The sequence below is a fragment of the Athene noctua genome, chromosome 39, assembly GCF_965140245.1.
Source record: "Athene noctua chromosome 39, bAthNoc1.hap1.1, whole genome shotgun sequence".
Classification (NCBI taxonomy): Eukaryota; Metazoa; Chordata; class Aves; order Strigiformes; family Strigidae; genus Athene; species Athene noctua.
The window spans coordinates 275,350-301,667 of record NC_134075.1 but is presented as its reverse complement, the minus strand read 5'-3'; the positions used below and the strand labels follow the sequence as shown (position 1 = coordinate 301,667).

The 26,318-nt window shown below is 62.0% G+C and overlaps 1 protein-coding gene across 2 annotated transcripts in view; it reads left to right on the top strand.

The window, feature by feature from the left end:
* CACNA1F (calcium voltage-gated channel subunit alpha1 F) overlaps positions 1-26,318 on the top strand; it is a 29,941-nt gene extending 3,623 nt beyond the window's left edge. The window contains exons 8-46 of one of the 2 annotated variants that reach the window (XM_074931128.1): positions 1,581-1,684; positions 1,769-1,929; positions 2,038-2,121; positions 2,237-2,324; positions 3,088-3,114; positions 3,382-3,542; positions 3,654-3,879; positions 5,726-5,933; positions 7,568-7,688; positions 7,956-8,037; positions 8,659-8,713; positions 8,813-8,864; positions 8,936-9,068; positions 10,095-10,224; positions 10,927-10,986; positions 11,085-11,191; positions 11,965-12,052; positions 14,558-14,665; positions 14,777-14,829; positions 16,203-16,349; positions 17,274-17,475; positions 18,469-18,627; positions 18,727-18,837; positions 18,945-19,028; positions 19,210-19,230; positions 19,326-19,454; positions 19,565-19,630; positions 19,740-19,831; positions 20,637-20,796; positions 21,580-21,707; positions 21,823-21,919; positions 22,018-22,120; positions 22,206-22,307; positions 22,410-22,540; positions 23,617-23,733; positions 24,280-24,509; positions 24,604-24,797; positions 25,535-25,629; positions 25,740-26,318. In XM_074931128.1, the coding sequence (XP_074787229.1) occupies positions 1,581-1,684; positions 1,769-1,929; positions 2,038-2,121; positions 2,237-2,324; positions 3,088-3,114; positions 3,382-3,542; positions 3,654-3,879; positions 5,726-5,933; positions 7,568-7,688; positions 7,956-8,037; positions 8,659-8,713; positions 8,813-8,864; positions 8,936-9,068; positions 10,095-10,224; positions 10,927-10,986; positions 11,085-11,191; positions 11,965-12,052; positions 14,558-14,665; positions 14,777-14,829; positions 16,203-16,349; positions 17,274-17,475; positions 18,469-18,627; positions 18,727-18,837; positions 18,945-19,028; positions 19,210-19,230; positions 19,326-19,454; positions 19,565-19,630; positions 19,740-19,831; positions 20,637-20,796; positions 21,580-21,707; positions 21,823-21,919; positions 22,018-22,120; positions 22,206-22,307; positions 22,410-22,540; positions 23,617-23,733; positions 24,280-24,509; positions 24,604-24,797; positions 25,535-25,629; positions 25,740-26,267 (4,944 nt within the window). In that variant the 3' untranslated portion in view covers positions 26,268-26,318. The remainder of the gene's footprint in view (positions 1-1,580; positions 1,685-1,768; positions 1,930-2,037; positions 2,122-2,236; positions 2,325-3,087; positions 3,115-3,381; positions 3,543-3,653; positions 3,880-5,725; positions 5,934-7,567; positions 7,689-7,955; positions 8,038-8,658; positions 8,714-8,812; positions 8,865-8,935; positions 9,069-10,094; positions 10,225-10,926; positions 10,987-11,084; positions 11,192-11,964; positions 12,053-14,557; positions 14,666-14,776; positions 14,830-16,202; positions 16,350-17,273; positions 17,476-18,468; positions 18,628-18,726; positions 18,838-18,944; positions 19,029-19,209; positions 19,231-19,325; positions 19,455-19,564; positions 19,631-19,739; positions 19,832-20,636; positions 20,797-21,579; positions 21,708-21,822; positions 21,920-22,017; positions 22,121-22,205; positions 22,308-22,409; positions 22,541-23,616; positions 23,734-24,279; positions 24,510-24,603; positions 24,798-25,534; positions 25,630-25,739) is intronic. The other variant, XM_074931129.1, reaches the window with a different exon arrangement.

Below are 26,318 nucleotides of genomic sequence, written 5' to 3'. Positions count from 1 at the left end.
TTTGGGGTCCTCACTTCCCCCCAAACCCCCCCGGTTTAACAGTGGGACCCCAAAATCTGCTCCTTTTCCTCCTGAGCGCCCCAAAATCCTTCCCCCTGTTCTCAAGCCTCCAAAAATTCTTTAAAATCACCCCAAAATCCTCCTGACTCTACTAACTGGTGCCCGTGTGTCGCTGAGGGGGGGATTTGGGGTCCCCACTTCCCTCCAGACCCCCCCGGTTTAACAGTGGGACCCCAAAATCTGCTCCTTTTCCTCCTGAGCGCCCCAAAATCCTTCCCCCTGTTCTCAAGCCTCCAAAAATTCTTTAAAATCACCCCAGAATCCTCCTGACTCTACTAACTGGTGCCCGTGTGTCGCTGAGGGGGGGATTTGGGGTCCCCACTTCCCCCCAAACCCCCCCGGTTTAACAGTGGGACCCCAAAATCTGCTCCTTTTCCTCCTGAGCGCCCCAAAATCCTTCCCCCTGTTCTCAAGCCTCCAAAAATTCTTTAAAATCACCCCAAAATCCTCCTGACTCTACTAACTGGTGCCCGTGTGTCGCTGAGGGGGGGATTTGGGGTCCCCACTTCCCTCCAGACCCCCCCGGTTTAACAGTGGGACCCCAAAATCTGCTCCTTTTCCTCCTGAGCGCCCCAAAATCCTTCCCCCTGTTCTCAAGCCTCCAAAAATTCTTTAAAATCACCCCAAAATCCTCCTGACTCTACTAACTGGTGCCCGTGTGTCGCTGAGGGGGGGATTTGGGGTCCCCACTTCCCCCCAAACCCCCCCGGTTTAACAGTGGGACCCCAAAATCTGCTCCTTTTCCTCCTGAGCGCCCCAAAATCCTTCCCCCTGTTCTCAAGCCTCCAAAAATTCTTTAAAATCACCCCAAAATCCTCCTGACTCTACTAACTGGTGCCCGTGTGTCGCTGAGGGGGGGATTTGGGGTCCCCACTTCCCTCCAGACCCCCCCGGTTTAACAGTGGGACCCCAAAATCTGCTCCTTTTCCTCCTGAGCGCCCCAAAATCCTTCCCCCTGTTCTCAAGCCTCCAAAAATTCTTTAAAATCACCCCAAAATCCTCCTGACTCTACTAACTGGTGCCCGTGTGTCGCTGAGGGGGGGATTTGGGGTCCCCACTTCCCTCCAGACCCCCCCGGTTTAACAGTGGGACCCCAAAATCTGCTCCTTTTCCTCCTGAGCGCCCCCAAATCCTTCCCCCTGTTCTCAAGCCTCCAAAAATTCTTTAAAATCACCCCAGAATCCTCCTGACTCTACTAACTGGTGCCCGTGTGTCGCTGAGGGGGGGATTTGGGGTCCCCACTTCCCTCCAGACCCCCCCGGTTTAACAGTGGGACCCCAAAATCTGCTCCTTTTCCTCCTGAGCACCCCAAAATCCTTCCCCCTTTCCCCAAGCCTCCAAAAATTCCTCAAAAATCACCCCCAAATCCTCCCCCCAACTCCATCAACTGATGCCTAAGTGTCGCGTGTCCCCCCACGTGTCACTGAGGGATGAATCTGAGGTCCCCTCACCCCCCCGAATTTAACAGAGTCACCCCAAAACCCCCCACGCTTTTTTTTTTTTTTTTTTTTTCCTCCCAGATGCAGGATGCGATGGGCCACGAGTTACCCTGGATTTACTTCGTCAGCCTCGTCATCTTCGGCTCCTTCTTCGTCCTCAATTTGGTGCTGGGGGTGCTGAGCGGGTGAGGCCGTTGTTAGCATGTCCTTAGCATGTCCTTAGCGTGTTCTTAGCGTGTTCTTAGCATGCGGTTTTCCCCCCACTCCAGGGAATTTTCCAAAGAGCGAGAGAAGGCGAAGGCCCGCGGCGACTTCCAGAAGCTGAGGGAGAAGCAGCAGCTGGAGGAAGATTTACGGGGCTACATGGACTGGATCACCCAGGCCGAGGACTTGGAGGGTGATGAGGATGAAGGGGAGCACGAAAAACACCGTAAGGAAGGACCTTGGGTTGTTTGTTTTTTTTTTTTTTTGGGGGTGTCCCCCTAAAATTTTTAGCACCCTAAAACCACCCTCAACTCCTCACCCCGCCCCCCGTCAGGTTTGACCGCTGAGGATTTGATGGGCAAGAGGAAACCGCGGCTGAAGTGGCTCCGACACGCCAGTCACTCCACTGACACCCACAGTAACGCCCCCCCCCCCAAAAAAAAACCCTTTCTGCAGGATGTTGGGGTCCCCCTTTACCCACCCACCCCCCCTTTCTCCAACTCCCTCTTTTTTTTGTCGTTGTTTTTTTTCAGCCAGCCTTCCCGGCAGCGAAACGACGTCGGTCAACACCGAAACGGTGGGGGACGAGGAGGCACAACCGACCGCCTGCGACCGCTGCCTGTGAGCGCCAAAATTGGGGGGGGTCCCAAAATTGGGGGGGGTCCCTCCCTTCCCCCAGCCCCTCGATACCTCTGGGGACCCCAAAACCAACCTCTGCTGCACCTCAAGGCCATCTGGGACCCCCCCATTAACCCTCAAGGCCCCCCCAACAGTTATCCCAGCAACTCATGACCCCGCTGGGTACCTCAACTTCCCCCCCCCATAACCCCCAGGGACCCTCTAAGCACCCCAAAATTTACCCCAGCACCTTATGACCCCCCCAGGTACCCCAGCTTCCCCCCCTTTATCCCTTAAGGACCCTCTAAGCCCCCCCAAAAGTCACCCCAGCACCTTATGACCCCCCCAGGTACCCCAACTTCCCCCCCTTAACCCTTAAGGACGCTCTAAGCCCCCCCAAATGTCACCCCAGCACCCTATGACCCCCCCGCGTACCCCGACTTTCCCCCCCCATAACCCTCAAAGACCCTCTAAGCACCCCAAAAGTCACCCCAGCACCTTATGACCCCCCAGGTACCCCAATTCCCCCCCTCATAACCCCCAGGGACCCTCTAAGCCCCCTCAAAAGTCACCCCAGCACCCTATGACCCCCCAGGCACCCCAAAACCCCCTCTAATCACCCCCCCAACACCTCAAAACTTCCCCCAGAACCCCTATGACACACACACACCCCCCCAGTACCCCAACCCCTCCCCGCAAAGGGCCTATTTCCCATGGCACCCCCCCCAAAACTTTTGGGGTAATTCTGCACTTTTTCCTTCCTCAGGGGTAAAATTACCAAGACGAAATTCTGGTGAGTGGGGAGAAAATTGGGGGGGGGGGGGGGGGGGCTGTGGAAAAAAAGTGGGGAGCACAGTGTAGCTCCCCCCCACCCCAAATCCTCCCCTCTGACACCTCCCACCTGACGGGGGGACACTCTCCGTAACCCCAAACCCCCTCTTTCTATCCCCAAAATAACCACCGACGTATGTCTGTCCCCTCCAACACCCCTCCCACTCCCCTGTACCCCCAAAACTCCCCCCCACCGTACCCCCAAATCCCACCCCACCCCCCCCAAAAGCCGCCGCCTGCGCCGCCTGAACCGCCTGTGGCGCCGCCGGTGCCGCGGGGCTGTAAAATCCGTCTCCTTTTACTGGACCGTTTTACTCCTGGTGTTCCTCAACACCCTCACCATCGCCTCCGAGCACCACGGGCAACCCCCGTGGCTCACCCAGACGCAAGGTACAACCCACCCCCGCTGCCCCCCAACACCCTTTCCGATTCCCCTAAACCTGCTGGATTAAACTCGGGGTGTCCGTGTCCCGCCCCCCCCCCCCCCTCTTATTGCAAAAGCTTACGCCAACAAGGCGCTGCTGTCGCTCTTCGCCGCCGAGATGATGTTGAAACTCTACGCCCTGGGCCCCGCCTGTTACTTTGCCAGTTTTTTCAACCGTTTCGACTGTTTCGTGGTGTGTGGGGGCGTGTTGGAAACGGTGTTGGTGGAGCAAGGGGCCATGGAGCCCCTGGGTATCTCCGTCCTGCGCTGCGTCCGCCTCCTCCGCGTCTTTAAAGTCACCAGGTGACGGGGGTGTAGGGATACTGTGACGGGGTGTAGGGATGTGGGAGGGTGTAGGTAGACCATGGCGGGGTGTAGAGACACTGTGACGGGGTGTAGGGACACCGCGGCGGGGTGTAGGAACACTGTGACGGGGTGTAGGGAGGTGGGAGGGTGTGGGGACGCCGTGACAGGGTGTAGGGACACTGTGACGGGGTGTAGGGATGCCATGACGAGGTGTAGAGACACTGCGGCCGAGTGTAGGGACACTGTGATGGGGTGTAGGGACGCGGGAGGGTGTAGGTAGACCACGGCGGGGTGTAGGGACACTGTGACAGGGTGTAGGGAGGTGGAAGGGTGTGGGGACGCCGTGACAGGGTGTAGGGACACTGTGACGGGGTGTAGGGATGCGGGAGGGTGTAGGTAGACCATGGCGGGGTGTAGGGACACTGTGACGGGGTGTAGGGACACCGTGGCGGGGTGTAGGAACACTGTGACGGGGTGTAGGGAGGTGGGAGGGTGTGGGGACGCCGTGACAGGGTGTAGGGACACTGTGATGGGGTGTAGGGATGCGGGAGGGTGTAGGTAGACCACGGCGGGGTGTAGGGACACTGTGACGGGGTGTAGGGACACTGTGACAGGGTGTAGGGAGGTGGGAGGGTGTGGGGACGCCGTGACAGGGTGTAGGGACACTGTGACGGGGTGTAGGGACACCACGGCGGGGTGTAGGAACACTGTGACGGGGTGTAGGGACACCGTGGTGGGGTGTAGGCACACTGTAAGAAGGTGTAGGGACACGTGAGGGTGTAGGGACACCGTGACAGGGTGTGGGGACATGGGAGGGTGTGGGGACACCGCGACGGGGTGTAGGGACACTGTAACAAAGTGTAGGGACACCACAGTGAGGTGTAGGAGCACCGTAACAAGATGTAGGGACCCTGTGATGGGGTGTAGGGACCCTGTGACAGGGTGTAGGGACACTGTGACAGGGTGTAGGGACACGGGAGGGTGTAAGGACACCGTGACAGGGTGTAGGGACACCGTAACAGGGTGTAGGGACACGGGAGGGTGTAAGGACACTGTGACAAGGTGTAGGGACACTGTAACAGGGTGTAGGGACACCGTGACAGGGTGTAGGGACGCGTGAGAGTGTAGGGAGACCACGGCGGGGTGTAGTGACACCGTGACAGGGTGTAGGGACACGGGAGGGTGTAAGGACACTGTGACAAGGTGTAGGGACACTGTAACAGGGTGTAGGGACACCGTGACAGGGTGTAGGGACGCGTGAGAGTGTAGGGAGACCACGGCGGGGTGTAGTGACACCGTGACAGGGTGTAGGGACACGGGAGGGTGTAGGGACACCGTGACAAGGTGTAGGGACACCGTGACAGGGTGTAGGGACACGGGAGGGTGTAGGGACACCGTGACAAGGTGTAAGGACACCATAACAGGGTGTAGGGACACGGGAGGGTGTAAGGACACTGTGACAAGGTGTAGGGACACTGTAACAGGGTGTAGGGACACCGTGACAGGGTGTAGGGACACCGTGACAGGGTGTAGGGACACCATAACAGGGTGTAGGGACACGGGAGGGTGTAAGGACACTGTGACAAGGTGTAGGGACACTGTAACAGGGTGTAGGGACACCGTAACAGGGTGTAGGGACACCGTGACAGGGTGTAGGGACACCATAACAGGGTGTAGGGACACGGGAGGGTGTAAGGACACTGTGACAAGGTGTAGGGACACTGTAACAGGGTGTAGGGACACCGTGACAGGGCGTAGGGCCACCAGCGCAGGGCGTGGGGCCACCGCATCTCCCCAGCTGCCCTCCTCCCAGTCCCCTCCCAGTCACCCCAGCATCCCGCAGGCACTGGGCGTCGCTCAGCAACCTGGTGGGCTCCTTGTTGAACTCGATGAAGTCGATCGCGTCGCTCCTCCTCCTCCTCTTCCTCTTCATCATCATCTTCGCCCTCCTGGGGATGCAGCTTTTCGGGGGCCGCTTCAGCTTCGACGAGACCCAAACCAAGCGCAGCACCTTCGATACCTTCCCCCAGGCGTTGCTCACCGTCTTCCAGGTACCCCAAAACCTGCAAAGGGGGGCACCCCAAAATCTGAAATGCGTCGGGGGGAGCCTAAAACTTGAAATCTGGGGAGGGGGAACCCCAGAATCTATGGGGAGATCTAAAATCTGTGGGGAAGGGTAAAATCGGTGGGAAAGTTGAAAGCCCTGGGAGGGACCCCAAAATCCCTGGGGGACCCCGAAACTCATGGGGGGACTGCAAAAGCCACAGGGGGACCCTCAAAATCTGTGGGGAGACCCTAAATCTCTGGGGCACCCCAAAACTTGTGGGGGACCCTCAAAATCTATTGGGGAATCTGAAACCTGGGGGAGGCCCCAAGATCTTTGGGGGACCCCAAAAACTGGGGGAGACCCCAGAAATCTATTGGGGAATCTGAAACCTGGGGGAGACCCCAAAATCCCCGAGGGACCCCAAAACTTGTAGGGGACCCCAAAATCTATTGGGGAATCTGAAACCTGGGGGGACCCCAAAATCCTTGGGGGACCCCAAAACCTGGGGGAGACCCCAAAATCCTTGGGGGACCCCAAAACTTGTGGGGGACCCCGAAATCTATTGGGGAATCTGAAACCTGGGGGAGACCCCAAAATCCTTGGGGGAACCCAAAACTTGTGGGGGACCCCGAAATCTATTGGGGAATCTGAAACCTGGGGGAGACCCCAAAATCCCCGAGGGACCCCAAAACTTGTAGGGGACCCCAAAATCTATTGGGGAATCTGAAACCTGGGGGGACCCCAAAATCCTTGGGGGAGGCCCCAAAATCCTTGGGGGAACCCAAAACTTGTGGGGGACCCCGAAATCTATTGGGGAATCTGAAACCTGGGGGAGACCCCAAAATCCTTGGGGGAACCCAAAACTTGTGGGGGACCCTCAAAATCTATTGGGGAATCTGAAACCTGGGGGGGACCCCAAAATCCCTGAGGGACCCCAAAACTTGTGGGGGACCCCGAAATCTATTGGGGAATCTGAAACCTGGGGGAGACCCCAAAATCCTTGGGGGAACCCAAAACTTGTGGGGGACCCCGAAATCTATTGGGGAATCTGAAACCTGGGGGGGACCCCAAAATCCCTGAGGGACCCCAAAACTTGTGGGGGACCCCGAAATCTATTGGGGAATCTGAAACCTGGGGGAGACCCCAAAATCCTTGGGGGAACCCAAAACTTGTGGGGGACCCCGAAATCTATTGGGGAATCTGAAACCTGGGGGGGACCCCAAAATCCCTGAGGGACCCCAAAACTTGTGGGGGACCCCGAAATCTATTGGGGAATCTGAAACCTGGGGGGGACCCCAAAACTGAGGGAGACCCCAAAAATCTGTTGGGGAATCTGAAACCTGGGGGGACCCCAAAACTGAGGGAGACCCCAAAAATCTGTTGGGGAATCTGAAACCTGGGGGGGACCCCGAAACCCCTGGGGGAACCCCAAAACCCATAGGACACCCCAAAACCCATGAATCCCCTGCCTTCACCCTCTTATAGTCATCGCTCCGGGGGTGATGGATGACCAGTAGACATACTGGGAGCACTGGTGGAGACTGGGGAGGGGCCATAGAGACTGAGTTTTGGGGTGACCCTGGTGTTTGGGGGTGTCCCCAATCCCCCCCCCCCCCCAAAAAAAAATAAAAACCCCAGATCCTGACGGGGGAGGACTGGAACGCGGTGATGTACGACGGGATCATGGCCTACGGGGGCCCCGTTTTCCCCGGGATGCTCGTTTGTGTTTACTTCGTCATCCTCTTCATCTGCGGGAACTGTGAGGAAAAAGGATGGGGAGGGGGGAACTGGGAGGCACTGGGAGAAGGCGGAGCCGGGGAACTGGGAGGGACTGGGAATGGAGGATGGTGGCCAGGGGCGGGGGAACTGGGAAGGGGGAGACGTTGGGGTTGGGGAGCGAGAAGGAGAGATTGGGACTGGGAGAAGGAGCAAACCTTAAAAAGGGGGACTGGGAGGCTACTGGGAGGCTACTGGGAGGCTACTGGGAGGCTACTGGGAGGACTGGTTAACTCTTTGGTCCCCACAGACATTCTCCTCAACGTCTTCTTGGCCATCGCTGTCGACAACTTGGCCGACGGCGACAACATCAACTCGAGGGCCGAGAAAAAGTGAGGGGGGGGGGGTTTAGGGGTGTTGGGGGGGGGCACCCAGACACCTGAGTCCCTTTGGGGGTGTCTGGGTCCCTTTTGGGGGGGTCTGGGGGGGGCACCCAGATGCCTGAGTCCCTTTGGGGGTGTCTGGGGGGGCACCCAGATGCCTGGGTCCCTTTTTGGGGGGGCTGGATCCCTTTTGGGGTGTCTGGGGGGGCACCCACATGCCTGAGTCCCTTTGGGGGTGTCTGGATCCCTTTTGGGGTGTCTGGGGGGGGCACCCAGATGCCTGAGTCCCTTTGGGGGTGTCTGGGTCCCTTTTGGGGTGTCTGGGGGGGCACCCACATGCCTGAGTCCCTTTGGGGGTGTCTGGGTCCCATTTGGGGGCGTCTGGGGGGGCACCCAGACACCTGGGTCCCTTTTTGGGGGGGCTGGATCCCTTTTGGGGTGTCTGGGGGGGCACCCAGATGCCTGAGTCCCTTTGGGGGTGTCTGGGGGGGGCACCCAGATGCCTGAGTCCCTTTGGGGGTGTCTGGGTCCCTTTTGGGGGTGTCTGGGGGGGCACCCAGACACCTGGGTCCCTTTTTGGGGGGGTCTCCCCTGGCTGAGCCCCCCCCTTTTCCCCCCACCCCCCCGCAGGGACAAGGCCGGGGAGGCAGAAGCGGCTGCGGGGACCCAGGACGTGACCGTGAAGGTGAGTACAAGGGGGGGGTGGTGGCTGTGTTTGGGGGCTCCCCCCCCCCTCAAATTGTGCCATTTTACACCCCCACACACACTTTTCCCCCCCCCGCAGGTCGAGGGGGAGCAGCCGGAGGAGGAGGAGGAGGAGGAGGGGAGCGAGGAAGGTGAGTGTCACCCTCCCCGGGGGGGGGCAGGGGGTTGGGGGGGGGTCGGTGACAGCCCCTGTGCCCTGTAGGTGACGAGGAGGCCGGGGGGGAGCGGGACAGTTTGGGGGGGGGCCGATTGGAGCCCCCGGAGGAGCCCCCCAAAACTAAAGTGGCGCCGATCCCCGAGGGCAGCGCCTTCTTCCTGCTGGGCAGCACCAACCCGTGAGAGGGGGGCACTGGGAGCACTGGGAGGACTGGGAGGGGGGATACAAGGGGTATGGGGGGACTGGGAATGTAAATTGGGGACGTTGGAAGGAGGGGACTGGGGATACAAGGGGCTGGGGACAAACTGGGAGGACTGGGAGGACTGGTGGTGGGGCACTGGGGATGCTGCGGGACTGGGAATACAAACTGGGAGCACTGGGAGGACTGGGACTGAGGATACAAGGGGTATGGGGGGACTGGGAATGCAAACTGGGGACGTTGGAAGGAGGGGACTGGGGATACAAGGGACGGGACGAACTGGGAGCACTGGGAGGACTGGGGATGCTGGGGGACTGGGCACAAACTGGGAGGACTGGTGGGGGAGCACTGGGGATACAAACTGGGGGCACTGGGAGAAGTGGATGGGGATACAAGTGACTGGGGATGCAAACTGGGAGCACTGGGAGGAGTGGACGGGGGATACAAGGGACTGGGGATAAACTGGGGGCACTGGGAGGAGTGGACGGGGAATACAAGGAACTGGGGACAAACTGGGAGGACTGGTGGGGGGCACTGGGGATGCTAAGGTACTGGGGATACAAACTGGGAGCACTGGGAGGACTGGGAGTGGGGATAAAAGGGATATGGGGGGACTGGGAGCACAAACTGGGCATACTGGGAGGCCTGGACTGGGGATACAGACTGGGGGCACTGGGAGGACTGGGACTGCGGACAGTAAGAACACTGGGAGATGGAGACTGGGAACAAGCTGGGGACACTGGGAGGACTGGGAGTGGAGATACAAGGGACACGGTGGGGACTGGAGAGACCAGCTGGGAATACTGGGAGCACTGGGACTGGAGAACTGGGAGCACTGGGGCTGGGAGCACGGGGTGGCACACGATGGGGACTGAGGGGGAAACTGGGAGGAACTGGGCTTAACTGGAATGGGGGACGGACACACACACACAAACCTGGGAGCGCCCAGTAAACCGGTGGGGGGAGCTACTGGGAGTTAACTGGGAGCACTGGTGCTCGGCGCAGGCTGCGGGTGCGGTGCCACGCCCTCATCCACCACCACATCTTCACCAACCTCATCCTCGTCTTCATCATCCTCAGCAGCGTCTCATTGGCCGCCGAGGACCCCGTCCGCGCCCACTCGCCCCGCAACCACGTGGGCTACTGGGCAAACTGGGACAAACTGGGACAAACCGGGATGGGGAGGAGCAGGGGACGGCGGGGGGGGGTGGGAGAGGAGTTAAGTCACCCCAACCGATCGCTTCGGGGGGGTGGGGGGGGAGCTGGGGGTGTCCTTGGGGGGTTTTGGGGGGGCCTGGCGGGTTTTGGGGGAGTCCTGGGGGGGGGTTGGGGGTGTCCTTGGGGGGTTTTGGGGGGACCTGGGGGGGTTTTGGGGGGTCCTGGGGGGGGTTGGGGGTGTCCTTGGGGGGTTTTGGGGGGACCTGGGGGGTTTTGGGGGGACCTGGGGGGTTTTTAGGGGGTCCTTGGGGGGTTTTGGGGTGTCCTGGGGGGCTTTGGGGGGTCCTGGGGGAAGTTTTTGGGGTCCTGGTGGGTTTTGGGGGGGGTCCTGGGGGGGTTTTGGGTGTCCTGAGGGGATTTTTGGGGGGTCCGGCGGGGTCTTGGGGGCTTTTGGGGTGTCCTGGGGGGGAGTTTGGGGGGGTCCGGGGGTTTTTGGGGTGTCCTGGGGGGGAGTTTGGGGGGTCCTGGGGTAGGGGTGGGTCCTCGGGGGGGTTTTGTAGCGGGGGTGGGGGGGGAGTCTGGGGATTTTGGGTGTCCTGGAGGGGGTTTGGGGGATCCTGGGGAGGTTTTGGGGGGCCCTGAGGGGGGTGTCGGGGTCACCCCGTTGCCCCCCCCCCAGATCCTGGGTTACTTCGACTACGCCTTCACCTCCATCTTCACCGTGGAGATCCTGCTCAAGGTACGGGGGGGGGTCCCCAAAGTTTTTTGGGGGGGTCCCCAGGGTGGTTTTTTTAGGGGGGGGGGATCCCCAAAGTTGGGGTTCACGGCCTCCCCCAGATGACGGCGTACGGCGCCTTCCTGCACAAAGGCTCCTTCTGCCGCAACTGGTTCAACCTCCTCGACCTGCTGGTGGTCGGCGTCTCCCTCATCTCCTTCGGCATCCAGTGAGCGCTGGGGGGAACTGGGAGGGCGCTGGGAGGCACTGGGAGCCCCAGTGGGGGGCATCGGGAGGCACTGGGAGCGACTTTGGGGGCATTGGCGTGCACTGGGAGCTCCAGTGGGGATACTGGGAGGTACTGGGAGCCCCAGTGGGGGCACTGGGAGGTACTGGGAGCGCCTTTGGGAGCCCTGGGAGGCACTGGGAGCTCTAGTGGGGGCACTGGGAGGTACTGGGAGCGCCTTTGGGAGCCCTGGGAGGTACTGGGAGCGCCTTTGGGAGCCCTGGGAGGCACTGGGAGCTCTAGTGGGGACACTGGGAGGTACTGGGAGCGCCTTTGGGAGCACTGGGAGGCACTGGGAGCTCTAGTGGGGACACTGGGAGGTACTGGGAATGCCTTTGGGAGCACTGGGAGGTACTGGGAATGCCTTTGGGAGCACTGGGAGGCACTGGGAGCTCTAGTGGGGACACTGGGAGGTACTGGGAGCCCCAGTGGGGACACTGGGAGCACCATCAGGGGCACTGGGAGCGACTCTAGTGGCAGTAGGATCGTTGCTGGAGGCACTGGGAGACACTGGGAATGTCTTTGAGGGCACTGGGAACACTGCTTGGCGTACTGGGAGGCACTGGGTGTGCAACTAGGGGCACTGTGCTCAGTGCTGGGGGCACTGGGAAAGCCGCGAGGAGCACTGGGAGGGTAAAAGGAATGCTACTGGGAGTAGCGGGGGGGCACTGGGAGTGGCACTGGGAGTTACTGGGAGCACTGGTGTCCCGTGGCAGCTCCAGCGCCATCTCAGTGGTGAAGATCCTGCGGGTCCTGCGGGTGCTGCGGCCCCTGCGAGCCATCAACCGCGCCAAGGGCCTCAAGGTGGGCTACTGGGAGGCACTGGGAGGCAACTGGGAGGGACAGGAGACACCCAGCAATCACCTGTCGGCTGTACTGGTGGGACTGGGAGGCACCGGAGCCCCTGTGCAGGGTGTTGCTGGGGTGATGAGGAGCGCACGGGTGACAGTGGTGGCACCGTGTCCCTGATGGGAGGGTGTCAGGGGTGTCCCCGTGTCCGGGTGTTCCCATGTCTGAGTGTCCCTTTGTCCGGGTGTCCCAGTGTCCGACTGTCCCCGTGTGTGAGTGTCCCTTTGTCCAGGTGTCCCTGTGTCTGGGTGTCCTGGTGTCTGACTGTCCCCATGTCTGGGTGTCCTGGTGTCTGACTGTCCCCGTGTCCGGGTGTCCCCATGTGTGAGTGTCCCTTTGTCCAGGTGTCCCTGTGTCTGGGTGTCCCAGTGTCCGACTGTCCCCGTGTCCGGGTGTCCTGGTGTCCAGGTGTCCCCATGTCTGGGTGTCCCGGTGTCCGACTGTCCCTGTGTCTGACTGTCCCCATGTGTGAGTGTCCCTTTGTCCAGGTGTTCCTGTGTCTGGGTGTCCTGGTGTCCGACTGTCCCCATGTCTGGGTGTCCCGGTGTCCGGGTGTCCCGGTGTCCGACTGTCCCCGTGTCCGGGTGTCCTGGTGTCCAGGTGTCCCCATGTCCGGGTGTCCCCGTGTCCGACTGTCCCCGTGTCCGACTGTCCCCGTGTCCGACTGTCCCCGTGTGTGAGTGTCCCTTTGTCCAGGTGTCCCTGTGTCTGGGTGTCCCGGTGTCCGACTGTCCCCGTGTCCGGGTGTCCTGGTGTCCAGGTGTCCCCATGTCTGGGTGTCCCGGTGTCCGACTGTCCCTGTGTCTGACTGTCCCCATGTGTGAGTGTCCCTTTGTCCAGGTGTTCCTGTGTCTGGGTGTCCTGGTGTCCGACTGTCCCCATGTCTGGGTGTCCCCGTGTCCGGGTGTCCCGGTGTCCAGGTGTCCCGGTGTCCGACTGTCCCCGTGTCCGGGTGTCCTGGTGTCCAGGTGTCCCCATGTCTGGGTGTCCCCGTGTCCGACTGTCCCCGTGTGTGAGTGTCCCCGTGTGTGAGTGTCCCTGTGTCTGGGTGTCCCGGTGTCCGACTGTCCCCGTGTCCGGGTGTCCCGGTGTCCAGGTGTCCCCATGTCTGGGTGTCCCGGTGTCCGACTGTCCCCGTGTCTGACTGTCCCCATGTGTGAGTGTCCCTTTGTCCAGGTGTTCCTGTGTCTGGGTGTCCTGGTGTCCGACTGTCCCCATGTCCGGGTGTCCCCGTGTCCGGGTGTCCCCGTGTCCGGGTGTCCCGGTGTCCAGGTGTCCCGGTGTCCGACTGTCCCCGTGTCCGGGTGTCCTGGTGTCCAGGTGTCCCCATGTCTGGGTGTCCCCGTGTCCGACTGTCCCCGTGTCCGACTGTCCCCGTGTGTGAGTGTCCCTTTGTCCAGGTGTCCCTGTGTCTGGGTGTCCCGGTGTCCGACTGTCCCCGTGTCCGGGTGTCCCGGTGTCCAGGTGTCCCCATGTCTGGGTGTCCCGGTGTCCGACTGTCCCCGTGTCCGACTGTCCCCGTGTGTGAGTGTCCCTTTGTCCAGGTGTCCCTGTGTCTGGGTGTCCCGGTGTCCGACTGTCCCCGTGTCCGGGTGTCCTGGTGTCCAGGTGTCCCCATGTCTGGGTGTCCCGGTGTCCGACTGTCCCTGTGTCTGACTGTCCCCATGTGTGAGTGTCCCTTTGTCCAGGTGTTCCTGTGTCTGGGTGTCCCGGTGTCCGACTGTCCCCGTGTCCGGGTGTCCCGGTGTCCAGGTGTCCCGGTGTCCGACTGTCCCCGTGTCCGGGTGTCCTGGTGTCCAGGTGTCCCCATGTCTGGGTGTCCCCGTGTCCGACTGTCCCCGTGTCCGACTGTCCCCGTGTCCGACTGTCCCCGTGTGTGAGTGTCCCTTTGTCCAGGTGTCCCTGTGTCTGGGTGTCCCGGTGTCCGACTGTCCCCGTGTCCGGGTGTCCCGGTGTCCAGGTGTCCCCATGTCTGGGTGTCCCGGTGTCCGACTGTCCCCGTGTCTGACTGTCCCCATGTGTGAGTGTCCCTTTGTCCAGGTGTTCCTGTGTCTGGGTGTCCTGGTGTCCGACTGTCCCCATGTCTGGGTGTCCCCGTGTCCGGGTGTCCCGGTGTCCAGGTGTCCCGGTGTCCGACTGTCCCCGTGTCCGGGTGTCCTGGTGTCCAGGTGTCCCCATGTCTGGGTGTCCCCGTGTCCGACTGTCCCCGTGTCCGACTGTCCCCGTGTGTGAGTGTCCCCGTGTGTGAGTGTCCCTGTGTCTGGGTGTCCCGGTGTCCGACTGTCCCCGTGTCCGGGTGTCCCGGTGTCCAGGTGTCCCCATGTCTGGGTGTCCCGGTGTCCGACTGTCCCCGTGTCTGACTGTCCCCATGTGTGAGTGTCCCTCTGTCCAGGTGTCCCCGTGTCCGGGTGTCCCCGCGTCGGGGTGTTGCTGACATCCGCCTGTTCTCCCCGCCCCCAGCACGTGGTTCAATGCGTCTTCGTGGCCATTCGCACCATCGGCAACATCATGATCGTCACCACGCTGCTGCAGTTCATGTTCGCCTGTATCGGGGTGCAGCTCTTCAAGGTGGGGCCGCGACACCCCCACGGACACCCCCAAACCGGGAGGGGACCCCAAAACCCCCCCCTGAGGTGTTGGGGTCCCCCCCTGAACCCCCCTCCCTCCCCGTTTCCTCAGGGCAAGTTCTACAGTTGCACCGACGAGGCCAAACACACCCCCAGCGAGTGCAAGTGGGTCCCTGCGCCCCCAAACCCACCCCCCCGCACCCCAAAAACCACCCCCCCGCGCCCCCAAACTGACACACCCCCCCACACCCCAAACCCACCCCCCGCACCCCCAAACTGACACACCCCCTCGCACCCCCAGAACCACCCCCCGCGCCCCCAAACCCACCCCCCGCGCCCCCAGAACCACCCCCCGCGCCCCCAAACCCACCCCCCGCACCCCCAAACTGACACACCCCCTCGCACCCCCAGAACCACCCCCCGCGCCCCCAAACCCACCCCCCGCACCCCCAAACTGACCCCCCCCCCCCCCTGCCCTGGTGCTCCCCAAGAGTGAGTGTGGGCTGAGGGTGAGCGAGGGCAGGGGGGGGAGTGTGGGGTGCGAGTGGGGGTTGGAGGTGGAGTGTGGGCTGAGCGTGAGTGTACCTTGAGTGTGAGTGTGGATTGTGAGCGCAGGTTGAGTGTGAGTGTAGCTTGAGTGTGAGTGTGGATTGTGAGCGCAGGCTGGGTGTGAGTGTAGGTTGTGAATGTGGGATGTGAGTGTAGCCTGAGTGAGCGTAGGCTGAGTGTGAGTGTGGATTGTGAGCACAGGCTGAGTGCGAGTGTAGGTTGTGAATGTGGGATAAGTGTGAGTGTAGCCTGAGTGAGTGTAGGCTGAATGTGAGTGTGGACTGTGGGTGCAGGCTGACTGTGAGTGTAGCCGTGGAGTGTGTAGCTTGAGTGTGAGCGTAGATTGTGAGTGCAGGCCGAGTGCAAGCGTACCTTGTGTGAGTGCAGGCTGGGTGTGAGTGTAGCTTGTGAGTGTGTGTAGCTTGAGTGAGTGTAGGCTGGGTGTGAGTGTGGATTGTGAGGGCAGGCTAAGCGAGTGTGTAGCTTGAGTGTGAGTGTGGATTGTTGAGGGCAGGCTGAGAGTGTAGCTTGAGTGTGAGTGTGGATCGTGTACCTTGAGTGCGGATTGTGAGCGCAGGCTGAGTGCGAGTGTAGCTTGTGCGTGTACCTTGAGCGCGAGTGTGGATTGTGAGCGCAGGCTGAGCGAGCGTGTAGCTTGAGTGTGGCTAGTGAGCGGTGGCTGAGTGTGAGTGGACCTTGAGTGTGAGTGCAGACCGAGTGTGAGTGTCCCTCGAGCCGAGCACACCCGGCGCCCGCAGGCGTCTCCCCCGTCCCAGCGCTGTCAGGGTGTCACCCACCCACACCCCCCAGGGGCACCTTCCTGGTGTCCCAGGACGTGTCACCCCCCACCCACACCCCCCCCACCCCAGGGGCACCTTCCTGGTGTCCCAGGACGTGTCACCCCCCACCCACACCCCCCCCCACCCCAGGGGCACCTTCCTGGTGTCCCAGGACGTGTCACCCCCCACCCACACCCCCCCCCACCCCAGGGGCACCTTCCTGGTGTACAAGGACGGGGACGTGTCGCACCCGATGGTGCGCGAGCGCCTGTGGCACAACAGCGACTTCAACTTCGACAACGTCCTGGCGGGGATGATGGCGCTTTTCACCGTCTCCACCTTCGAGGGGTGGCCCGCGTGAGTGTCCCCCCCCCAAGTCAGCTGGCGGGGGTGTCACGTTGTCACCCCGGCCGCCTGTGGGGGTGTTGTGGCCTTCACCCGTGTGTTTGAGGCCACCACGGTGTCACGTTGTCACCTCAGCTGCCTGTGCGGGTGTCGTGTCCCCCCCACCCATGTGTCACCACGGGGTCACTTTTGTCACCCTGACCGCCTGTGTGGGGGTCGTACCCCCCACCCATGTACTTGAGGCCACCACGGTGTCACGTTGTCACCCCGGCCGCCTGTGTGGGTGTCGTGTCCCCCCACCCACATTCCACCATGGTGTCACGTTGTCACCCCGGCCGCCTGTGTGGGTGTCGTGTCCCCCCACCCACATTCCACCACGGTGTCACGTTGTCACCCCGGCCGCCTGTGCGGGTGTCGTGTCCCCCTACCCACATTCCACCACGGTGTCACGTTGTCACCCCGGCCGCCTGTGTGGATGTCGTGTCCCCCTACCCACATTCCACCACGGTGTCACGTTGTCACCCTGGCCGCCTGTGCGGGTGTCGTGTCCCCCCACCCACATTCCACCACGGTGTCACGTTGTCACCCTGGCCGCCTGTGCGGGTGTCGTGTCCCCCCACCCACATTCCACCACGGTGTCACGTTGTCACCCCGGCCGCCTGTGCGGGTGTCGTGTCCCCCTACCCACATTCCACCACGGTGTCACATTGTCACCCCGGCCGCCTGTGCGGGTGTCATGTCCCCCCACCCACATGCCACCACGGTGTCACTTTGTCACCCCAACCGCCTCTGCACATGGGTGTTGCCCCCTCACCCCCTCCCCAGCCACCCACATACCCCCGCAGTGTCCCTTTGTCACCCCACCCCACCCCAGCACCCCACAACCGCCCCCACGGGTGTCACGTGTCCCCCCCCCGCCCCTTGTCTCCCCCTCAGGCTGTTGTACAAAGCGATTGACGCCAACGCCGAGGACCAGGGGCCCATCTACAACTACCGGGTGGAGATCTCCATCTTCTTCATCGTCTACATCATCGTCATCGCCTTCTTCATGATGAACATCTTCGTCGGCTTCGTCATCATCACCTTCCGGGCGCAGGGCGAGAGCGAGTACCGCAACTGCGAGCTGGACAAGAACCAGGTGGCTGAGGCCCCCGCGGTGTCACCCGGCTGTCACCGTGTTGTGTCACCTCCCCAACCAGGTGGCTGAGGCCACCACGGTGTCACCTGGCTGTTGTGGTGTGTGTGGTGGTGACAGTTGGCCTGGGGGTGTTGTGTCCCCTCCCCTCTCAGGTGGCTGAGGCCCCCGCGGTGTCACCCAGCTGTCACGGTGTTGTGTCACCTCCCCAACCAGGTGGCTGAGGCCCCCGCGGTGTCACCCGGCTGTCACGGTGTTGTGTCACCTCCCCAACCAGGTGTCTGAGGCCCCCGCGGTGTCACCCAGCTGTTGTGGTGTGTGTGGTGGTGACAATTGGCCGTGGGGGTGTTGCGTCACCTCCCCAACCAGGTGTCTGAGGCCACTGTGGTGTCACCCAGCTGTCACGGTGTTGTGTCCCCTCCCCTCTCAGGTGTCTGAGGCCATCACGGTGTCACCCGGCTGTCACGGTGTTGTGTGTCTCCTGTCCTCTCCCCTCCCAGGTGTCTGAGGCCATCACGGTGTCACCCGGCTGTTGTGGTGTGTGTGGTGGTGACAGTTAGCAGTGGGGGTGTTGTGTCCCCTCCCCTCTCAGGTGTCTGAGGCCATCACGGTGTCACCTGGCTGTCACAGTGTTGTGTCCCCTCCCCAACCAGGTGTCTGAGGCCATCATGGTGTCACCCGGCTGTTGTGGTGTGTGTGGCGGTGACAGTTGGCCTGGGGGTGTTGCGTCACCTCCCCAACCAGGTGTCTGAGGCCCCCGCGGTGTCACTTTGTCACCCCTTCACAGCGTGTAGCGGTGACAGCCAGCTGTGGGGGTGTTGCGTATCCCCCCCGTGCCCCCTCCATGTCTCCGGTGTCACCTTGTCACCCCACCCGCCCATACTCACACATGTCTCCCCACCCCAACCCCCTCAACCCACGTCCCCCACGTTGTCACTTTATCACCCCAGGGGGCCCCTCCCGACGCCACCACAACGTCCCTTTGTCCCCCCGCAGCGACAGTGCGTGGAGTACGCCCTGAAGGCCCAACCCCTGCGGCGGTACATCCCCAAGAACCGCAGCCAACACCGCGTCTGGGCCATGGTCAACTCCACCGCCTTCGAGTACATCATGTTCATCCTCATCCTCCTCAACACCATCGCGTTGGCCGTGCAGGTAGGGCCTTTTGGGGACACCCTCAGGGACTTTTTTTTTAAAAAAAATTTTTGTCATCTTTTTAAAAAAATTTTTTTTTGGGGCGACTCGTTTTCAAAGCACTACGAACAATCCAAACCCTTCAACTACGTGATGGATCTACTCAACATGGTCTTCACGGGGCTTTTCACCATCGAGATGGTGCTCAAGCTCATCGCCTTCAAACCCCGCGTAGGATCACGTGACCTGGGCGGTTAGGTGTTGCAGGGGGGGGGGGTCACCCACCCCCAAAAAATTGGGTGTCGAGGGTAAAAAATACCCCCCCGTCGTGTCCACAGCACTATTTTGCCGACGCCTGGAACACCTTCGACGCCCTCATCGTGGTGGGGAGCGTGGTGGATATCGCCGTCACCGAGGTCAACGTGAGTTTGTGGCCCCTTCCCCTTTTATCCCCCCAAAAATTTGGGGGTGTTTTTGGGGTTTTTTTTGGGGGTTTGGGGGAGGGTCCCGTCTACCTGGGTCTCTCTCCGTGTCACCGCGTCGCGTCGTCCTCGCGTCCATCTGCCTGTCTCCATCCACCTCCATCTTGGCTGCGTGTGACAGAACGGGGGGCACGTTGGTGAGGTACGAGAGGGAAGAATGAGGAGAATAAAGGGGGGGGTGAGATGAGAGTTTTGGGGTTCCCCCCCCCCCGGTAAAAAATAAACCCCGCCCCACAGAGCTCGGAGGACAGTTCCCGTATCTCCATCACCTTTTTCCGCCTCTTCCGGGTGATGAGGTTGGTGAAGTTGCTCTCCAAGGGCGAAGGGATCCGCACGTTGCTCTGGACCTTCGTTAAATCCTTCCAGGTGGGATCTGGAAGTGGGGGACACACACGGTCAAAAAAAAAAAAAAAAAACCCCAAAAAATAAGGGGGGGACACACACACCCCGATGTCACCCGTGTGTCCCCTCTCCAGGCCCTGCCCTACGTCGCCCTCCTCATCGCCATGATCTTCTTCATCTACGCCGTCATCGGGATGCAGGTGAGGAGGAGGAGGAGGAGGAGGAGGAGGATGTCGGGGGGGCCCCCCCCTCAACCCCCAGACCCCCCCCCCCCGCCCTTTTGACGTGTTTTGTCCCCCAACCGCAAAGACTTTTGGGAAGGTGGCGCTGCAGGACGGGACCCAGATCAACCGTAACAACAACTTCCAGACCTTCCCCCAGGCCGTGCTGCTGCTCTTCAGGTGCGGGATATCTATAGGGTCTGGGGGGGACCTATAGGGTCTGGGGGGGACCTTATAGGGGATCTATAGGGTCTGGGGGGACCTTACAGGGGTTCTGTAGGGTTTGGGGGGGCCCCCGTAGGGGCTCTCTAGGGACTGGGGGGGACACTAAGGGGGCTCTGTGGGATCTGGAGGGGAACCTATAGGTGCTCTATAGGGTCTGGGAGGACTCTATAGGGTCCAGGGGGACCCTACAGGCGCTCTCTAGGGTCTGGGGGGGGACCCTATAGGATCTGGGCGTGTCTCTATAGGATCTGCAGGGACCCTACAGGGGTTCTAGCAAGGGGGGGGGGGGGGGGGCAGCAGCACCCATAGGGCTTCTCTAGGGTCTGGGGGACCCTATAGGAGCTCTATAGGGTCTGGGAGGGCTCTATAGGGTCCAGGGCGACCCTCTATAGGGGCTCTGTAGGATCTCGGGGTGTCTCAATAGGGGCTCTACAGGGTTTGGGGAGACCCTATAGGGGTTCTGTAGGATCTGGGGACCCTATAGGGGCTCTATAGGGTCTGGGGGGACCCTATAAAGCCTCTATAGGGTCGGGGGGAGGGCTTATAGGGGCTCTATAGGGTCTGGGGGAGTCTCTACAGGGACTCTATAGGATCTGGGGAGACCCTATAGGGGCTCTGTAGGATCTTGGGGGGGCTCTGTAGGGTCCAGAAGTGCTCTATAGGGTCCGGGGGGGGGGGTGTTCTATAGGGTCCGGGGGGGGGCGTGTTCTATAGGGTCCGCAGGGGCCCTATAGGGCAGCGGTGGGCGTGTGGGGCGCAGGTGCGCCACGGGGGAGGCCTGGCAGGAGATCATGCTGGCCAGCCTGCCGGGGAAACGCTGCGACCCGGAGTCGGACGCGGGCCCCGGCGAGGAGTTCACCTGCGGCAGCAACTTCGCCATCGCCTACTTCATCAGCTTCTTCATGCTCTGCGCCTTCCTGGTGAGCCCCACGGCGTGGCCCTGCCCCACGGCGTGGCCATGCCCCACGGCGTGGCCCTGCCCCACGGCGTGGCCATGCCCCACGGCGGCACAGCCCACCCTGGGCAGCCAAACACCCACGGCTCGGCCCCTAGTAACAGCGAGTCTCTGCCCCATAGCAAATGTCCTGCCCTATAGCGATAGGCTCTGCCCCACAGGAACGGCCTCTGCCCTGTAGCAACAGTCTCACCCTATAGTAACAGCTCTGCCCCACAGCAACACCCTTGCCCTACAGCAACAGTCTCACCCCACAGCAAGTCTCACCCCACAGCAACACCCTTGCCCTATAACAGTCTCACCCCACAGCAACAGTCTCACCCCACAGCAAGTGTCTCACCCCACAGCAGCACCCTTGCCCTATAACAGTCTCACCCCACAGCAACAGTCTCACCCCACAGCAACACCCTCACCCCACAGCAACAGTCTCACCCCACAGCAACACCCTCGCCCCACAGCAACACCCTCACCCCACAGCAACACCCTCACCCCACAGCAGCACCCTCACCCCACAGCAGCACCCTCACCCCACAGCAGCACCCTCACCCCACAGCAACACCCTCACCCCACAGCAACACCCTTGCCCTACAGCAACAGTCTCACCCCACAGCAACACCCTCGCCCCACAGCAACACCCTCACCCCACAGCAACACCCTCACCCCACAGCAACACCCTCGCCCCACAGCAACACCCTCGCCCCACAGCAACACCCTCGCCCCACAGCAACAGCCTCTCCCCCCTCGGCAGATCATCAACCTCTTCGTGGCGGTGATCATGGACAACTTCGACTACCTGACGCGCGATTGGTCCATCCTGGGCCCCCACCACCTGGACGAGTTCAAACGCGTCTGGTCCGAGTACGACCCCGCCGCCAGGTCAGTGGGACCCCCCCACCCCCCCGGGCGTGTGTCCCACCCCTAGATGGGGACAAATCGGGGGGGGTGGGGACACGCCCCCACCCCCGTGACCACGCCCCCACGCCCCCCCCAGGGGCCGCATCAAACACCTGGACGTGGTGACGCTGTTGCGCCGCATCCAACCCCCGTTGGGTTTCGGGAAGCTTTGCCCCCACCGCGTCGCCTGTAAGGTCAGAGAGACGGGTGTTAATATTATTTTTTTGGGGGGGGGGCAACACCTATTTTTAGCCAAATTTCCCATTTTTTTTTTTACGCCCCCCCCCGACAGCGTTTAGTGGCCATGAACATGCCCCTCAACTCCGACGGCACCGTCACCTTCAACGCCACCCTCTTCGCGCTGGTCCGCACCTCCCTCAAAATCAAGACAGAAGGTTGGGGTATTAATATTTTTTTTTTAAGGGGGGGACACCCCCAGCCCCTCTGTGTCCCCCCCCCTTCAATTATTTTCTCCCCCAGGAAACTTAGACGTGGCCAACAAGGAGCTGCGGGCGGTGATCAAGAAAATTTGGAAGAGGACGAAACCCAAGTTGTTGGATGAAGTTATTCCCCCCCCCGAGGGTGAGTAGCAACCCCCCCCCACACACAGAAAAAAAAATAAAATAATAATTTGGGGGGCGCTACGGCCCCCCCTTGAGCTGTTCTGTGTGCCCCCCCTTTCAGAGGAGGAGGTGACCGTGGGGAAGTTTTACGCCACTTTCCTGATCCAGGATTATTTCCGCAAGTTCCGCCGGCGGAAGGAGCGGGGGATGCTGGGGCCGAATTCTGGGCCCAGTAACGAGTGTGCGCTGCAGGTGGGGGGGGTTCGGGAGGGGGGGGGGATTTGGGGGGGGCATGGGAGGGGGTTTGGGGGGGATTTAGGGGGGATTTGGGGGGAGTTCGGGGCTTTTGGGGGGGGTTAGGGAGGGTGTTTGGGGGGGTTTGGGGGGGATTTGGGTGTTTGGGGGGGGTTTGGGGGGGCATGGGAGGGTTTTGGGGGGAGTTTGGGGGTTTTGGGGGGATTTGGGGGGGTTTGGGGGGCATGGGAAGGTTTTTGGGGGTTTTGGGGGGGATTTGGGGGCAGTTTGGGGGTTTTGGGGGGGATTTGGGGGCAGTTTGGGGGGGGTTTGGGGGGGGCATGGGAGGGTTTTGGGGGGAGTTTGGGGGGAGTTCGGGGCTTTTGGGGGGGTCTGGGGGGGTTAGGGAGGGGGGCATGGGAGGGTTTTGGGGGTTTGGGGGGGATTTGGGGGCAGTTTGGGAGTTTTGGGGGGGATTTAGGGGGATGTGGGGGGAGTTCGGGGATTTAGGGGGGATTTGGGGGGGGCATGGGAAGGTTTTTGGGGGTTTTGGGGGGATTTGGGGTTTTGGGGGGGTTTTGGGGGGGCATGGGAGGGTTTTGGGGGGTTTTGAGGGGGATTTGAGGGGAGTTTGGGGGGTATTTGGGGGGTATTTGGGGGGAGTTTGGGGCTTTTGGGGGGAGTTTGGGGCTTTTGGGGGGTTAGGGAGGGTTTTTGGGGGGATTTGGGGGCAGTTTGGGGGTTTGGGGGGGATTTGGGGGGGGCATGGGAGGGTTTTGGGGGGTTTTGAGGGGGATTTGGGGGCAGTTTTGGGGTTTGGGGGGGATTTGGGGGGGATTTGGGGGGAGTTCGGGGCTTTTGGGGGGGTCTGGGGGGGTTAGGGAGGGGCATGGGAGGGTTTTGGGGGGGACTTGGGGGCAGTTTGGGGGTTTTGGGGGGGCTTTAGGGGGGATTTGGGGGGAGTTCAGGGCTTTTGGGGGGGTTAGGGAGGGTTTTTGGGGGGTTTGGGGGCAGTTTGGGGGTTTTGGGGGGGATTTAGGGGGATTTGGGGGGAGTTCGGGGCTTTTGGGGGGGTATAAACCTGCCCCCCCCAGGCCGGGCTGCAGACGCTGCAGGCGCTGGGCCCCGAGATGCGGCGGGCGCTGAGCTGTGACCTGGCGGGGGACGGAGGCCCCGCCCCCGGCGAGGGGGAGGAGCAGCTGACTTATGCTGTAAGACACGCCCCCCTTCAGGCCACGCCCATTCCCCCCCCACAACCCACCCCCGTTCTTATAAACCACGCCCCTTCCCATAAAACACGCCCATTCTCGCAAGCCACACCCAGCAGCAAAACCACACCCCCTCCCCACAAGCCACGCCCATTCTTACAAGCCATGCCCAGCAGCAAGGCCACACCCTATAAGCCACGCCCCTCTCCAACATTCGTACAAGCCACACCCCATACAAACTATGTCTGTTCTTATGAGCCACGCCCTTCCCCACAACCCACGCCCATTCGTACAAGCCACGCCCCCTTCCTACAAGCCACACCCCATTCCGTGGAGCCACACCCATTCCTACAAGCCACGCCCTTCCCCTGAACAGTCTTATAAGCCACATCCCCCATAAGACACACCCCTTCCCACAAGCCACACCCATTCTTACAAGCCACGCCTCTTCCCCACAAACCCCACCCATCCTTATAAGCCACGCCCAGCAGCAAAGCCACACCCATCCCACAAAGCCACGCCCCCAAGCCCAATTTCTCCCGCCCTCAGGCCCCCGAGACTCTGTATGGCTCCGCCCCGCCGGAGCTGGGGGATCCGCCCCCCGCCAGCAGCCCCGCCCCCCCCGCCGAGGAGGAGGCGGAGCCCCATCGCCATGGCAACAGGAAGACGCCGGAAGACGCCGCCGCCCCCTCTGAGGATGGGGGGGCGGAGCCGGGGGGCGGCAGCCGCCAGGAGGAGGAGGAGGAGGGTCCCGCCCACCCCCGCTGGGGGGGGGACAGGTACGCCCCCCCCCCCAAACCTTTGGGGGTGTGTCTCCCCCCCCCTCACGCCCCCCAACATTTCCCTCTGACCCCTTTTTGTCGCCACCCCCAGAGCCCCGGGGCCCGCCCCCCAGCCCCTGCGGTGGGCGGGGCCGCGGGGGGGGGAGGAAGAGGAGGAGGAGGAGGAAGGACGAGGGGGGGGGTCGCTGCTGCCGCCGCCCCCCTCCCGCCATTTTGCCCTCCGCAACGGGGCCCGCGAGGGGCAACAGCTCAAGAGGCGCCGGCTGCTGCCGCCCACCCCCGCGGGTAGGGGCGGGGCCTGAGGGGAGAGGGCGGGGTTTAAAGTCGGGGCGGGGCTTAAGGGGAGGGATGGGGATTAGATGGAGGAGGCGGAGCTTGAGGGGAGGAGGCAGGCTTTGAGGCGAGGAGGCGGGTTAGAAGTCAGGGGTGGGGTTTAAGGGAGGAGGCGGGGCTTAAGGGGTGAGGGCGGGGTTTAAGGGGAGAGGGCGGGACTTGTGCAATTTAAAGGGAGGGGTTTAAGGGAAGGGGTGGAGTTTAAGGGGAGGAGGTGGGGTTTAAAATTGGGGCAGGGCTTATAGGGAGGGATGGGGTTTATATGGAGGGGTGGGGCTTAAGGCGAAGAGGCGGGGTTTAGCGGGAGGGGGCGGGGTTTAGCGGGAGGGGGCGGGCTTTGAGGTGAAGAGGTGTGGTTAGAAGTTAGGGGCAGGGTTTAAAGGAGGAGGCGGGGTTTGAGGGGAGCAGGGTAATTTAAAGTTAGGGTGGGGTTTAAGGGGAGGAGGCGGGGTTTACAGTTTGGGCGGGGCTTAAGGAAGGAGGCAGGGTTTAAGGGGAGGAGGCGGGGTTTACAGTTGGGCGGGGCTTAAGGAAGGAGGCGGGGTTTACAGCAAGGAGCCACCACGGCTTAAGGTGAGGCAGCACGGCTGAGCTGGACGTGGGCGTGGTTTGAGGCAAGGTGTGGAAAAGAGGCGGGGCTTACAGGGAGGTGGGCGTGTCCCCCCGCTGTCCCCGCCCCCCCCGCGCAGGCCGGAAGCCCTCGTTCACCATCCAGTGCCTGCGGCGCCAGGGCAGCTGCGAGGACGAGCCCATCCCCGGGACCTACAACCCGGCGCGGGCGCAGGTGACCCGGGCGCGGGGAAAGGGAAAAAATAATAATAAAAAAAAAAAACCCCAAACCCGCACAACCAACCCCAAAAACGTGTCGTCTTATCCCTCCCCCCCCCCCTGCAGGGCTACGGCAGCTCCGAAACGTGGCGCTCGGGGGGTTCGTCGCAAGCCTGGGCCGCCGCCCCGCCGCCCGCCCGCAGCCACGTGCTCTACGCGCCGCTGCTGCTGGTGGAAGGGGCCCCCCCGCCGCCCTCCCCGCCGCGGTGGTTCATGGGAGAAGATGGCGGCGGCGGCTCGCCCCCGCCGGGTCCCCCCTTACGCCTGCGTCCGGCCCGCGGTTCGGCCGACAGCCTGGTGGAGGCCGTTTTGATTTCCGAAGGTTTGGGTTTATTCGCCCGGGATCCCAAATTCGTGGCCGTGGCGAAAAGGGAAATCGCCGACGCTTGCGACATGACGATGGACGAGATGGAAAGCGCCGCCACCGACCTGCTCACGCGGAGACGACGAGGGCGACGCCACGGCGGCCCCTCCGAGCGCGACGCTCCCGCCGCCGCCGCCGCCGCCTCCTACAGCGACGAGGAGCCGCCGCCGCCGCGCCCGCTCGCCGAGGAGGAGCTGGCCGATGAGATGGCCTGGGTGAGGGGGCTCTAGGGGTTCCTACAGAGAAAGAATCCGAAAAAAAATGAATTAAATTAAATTTTC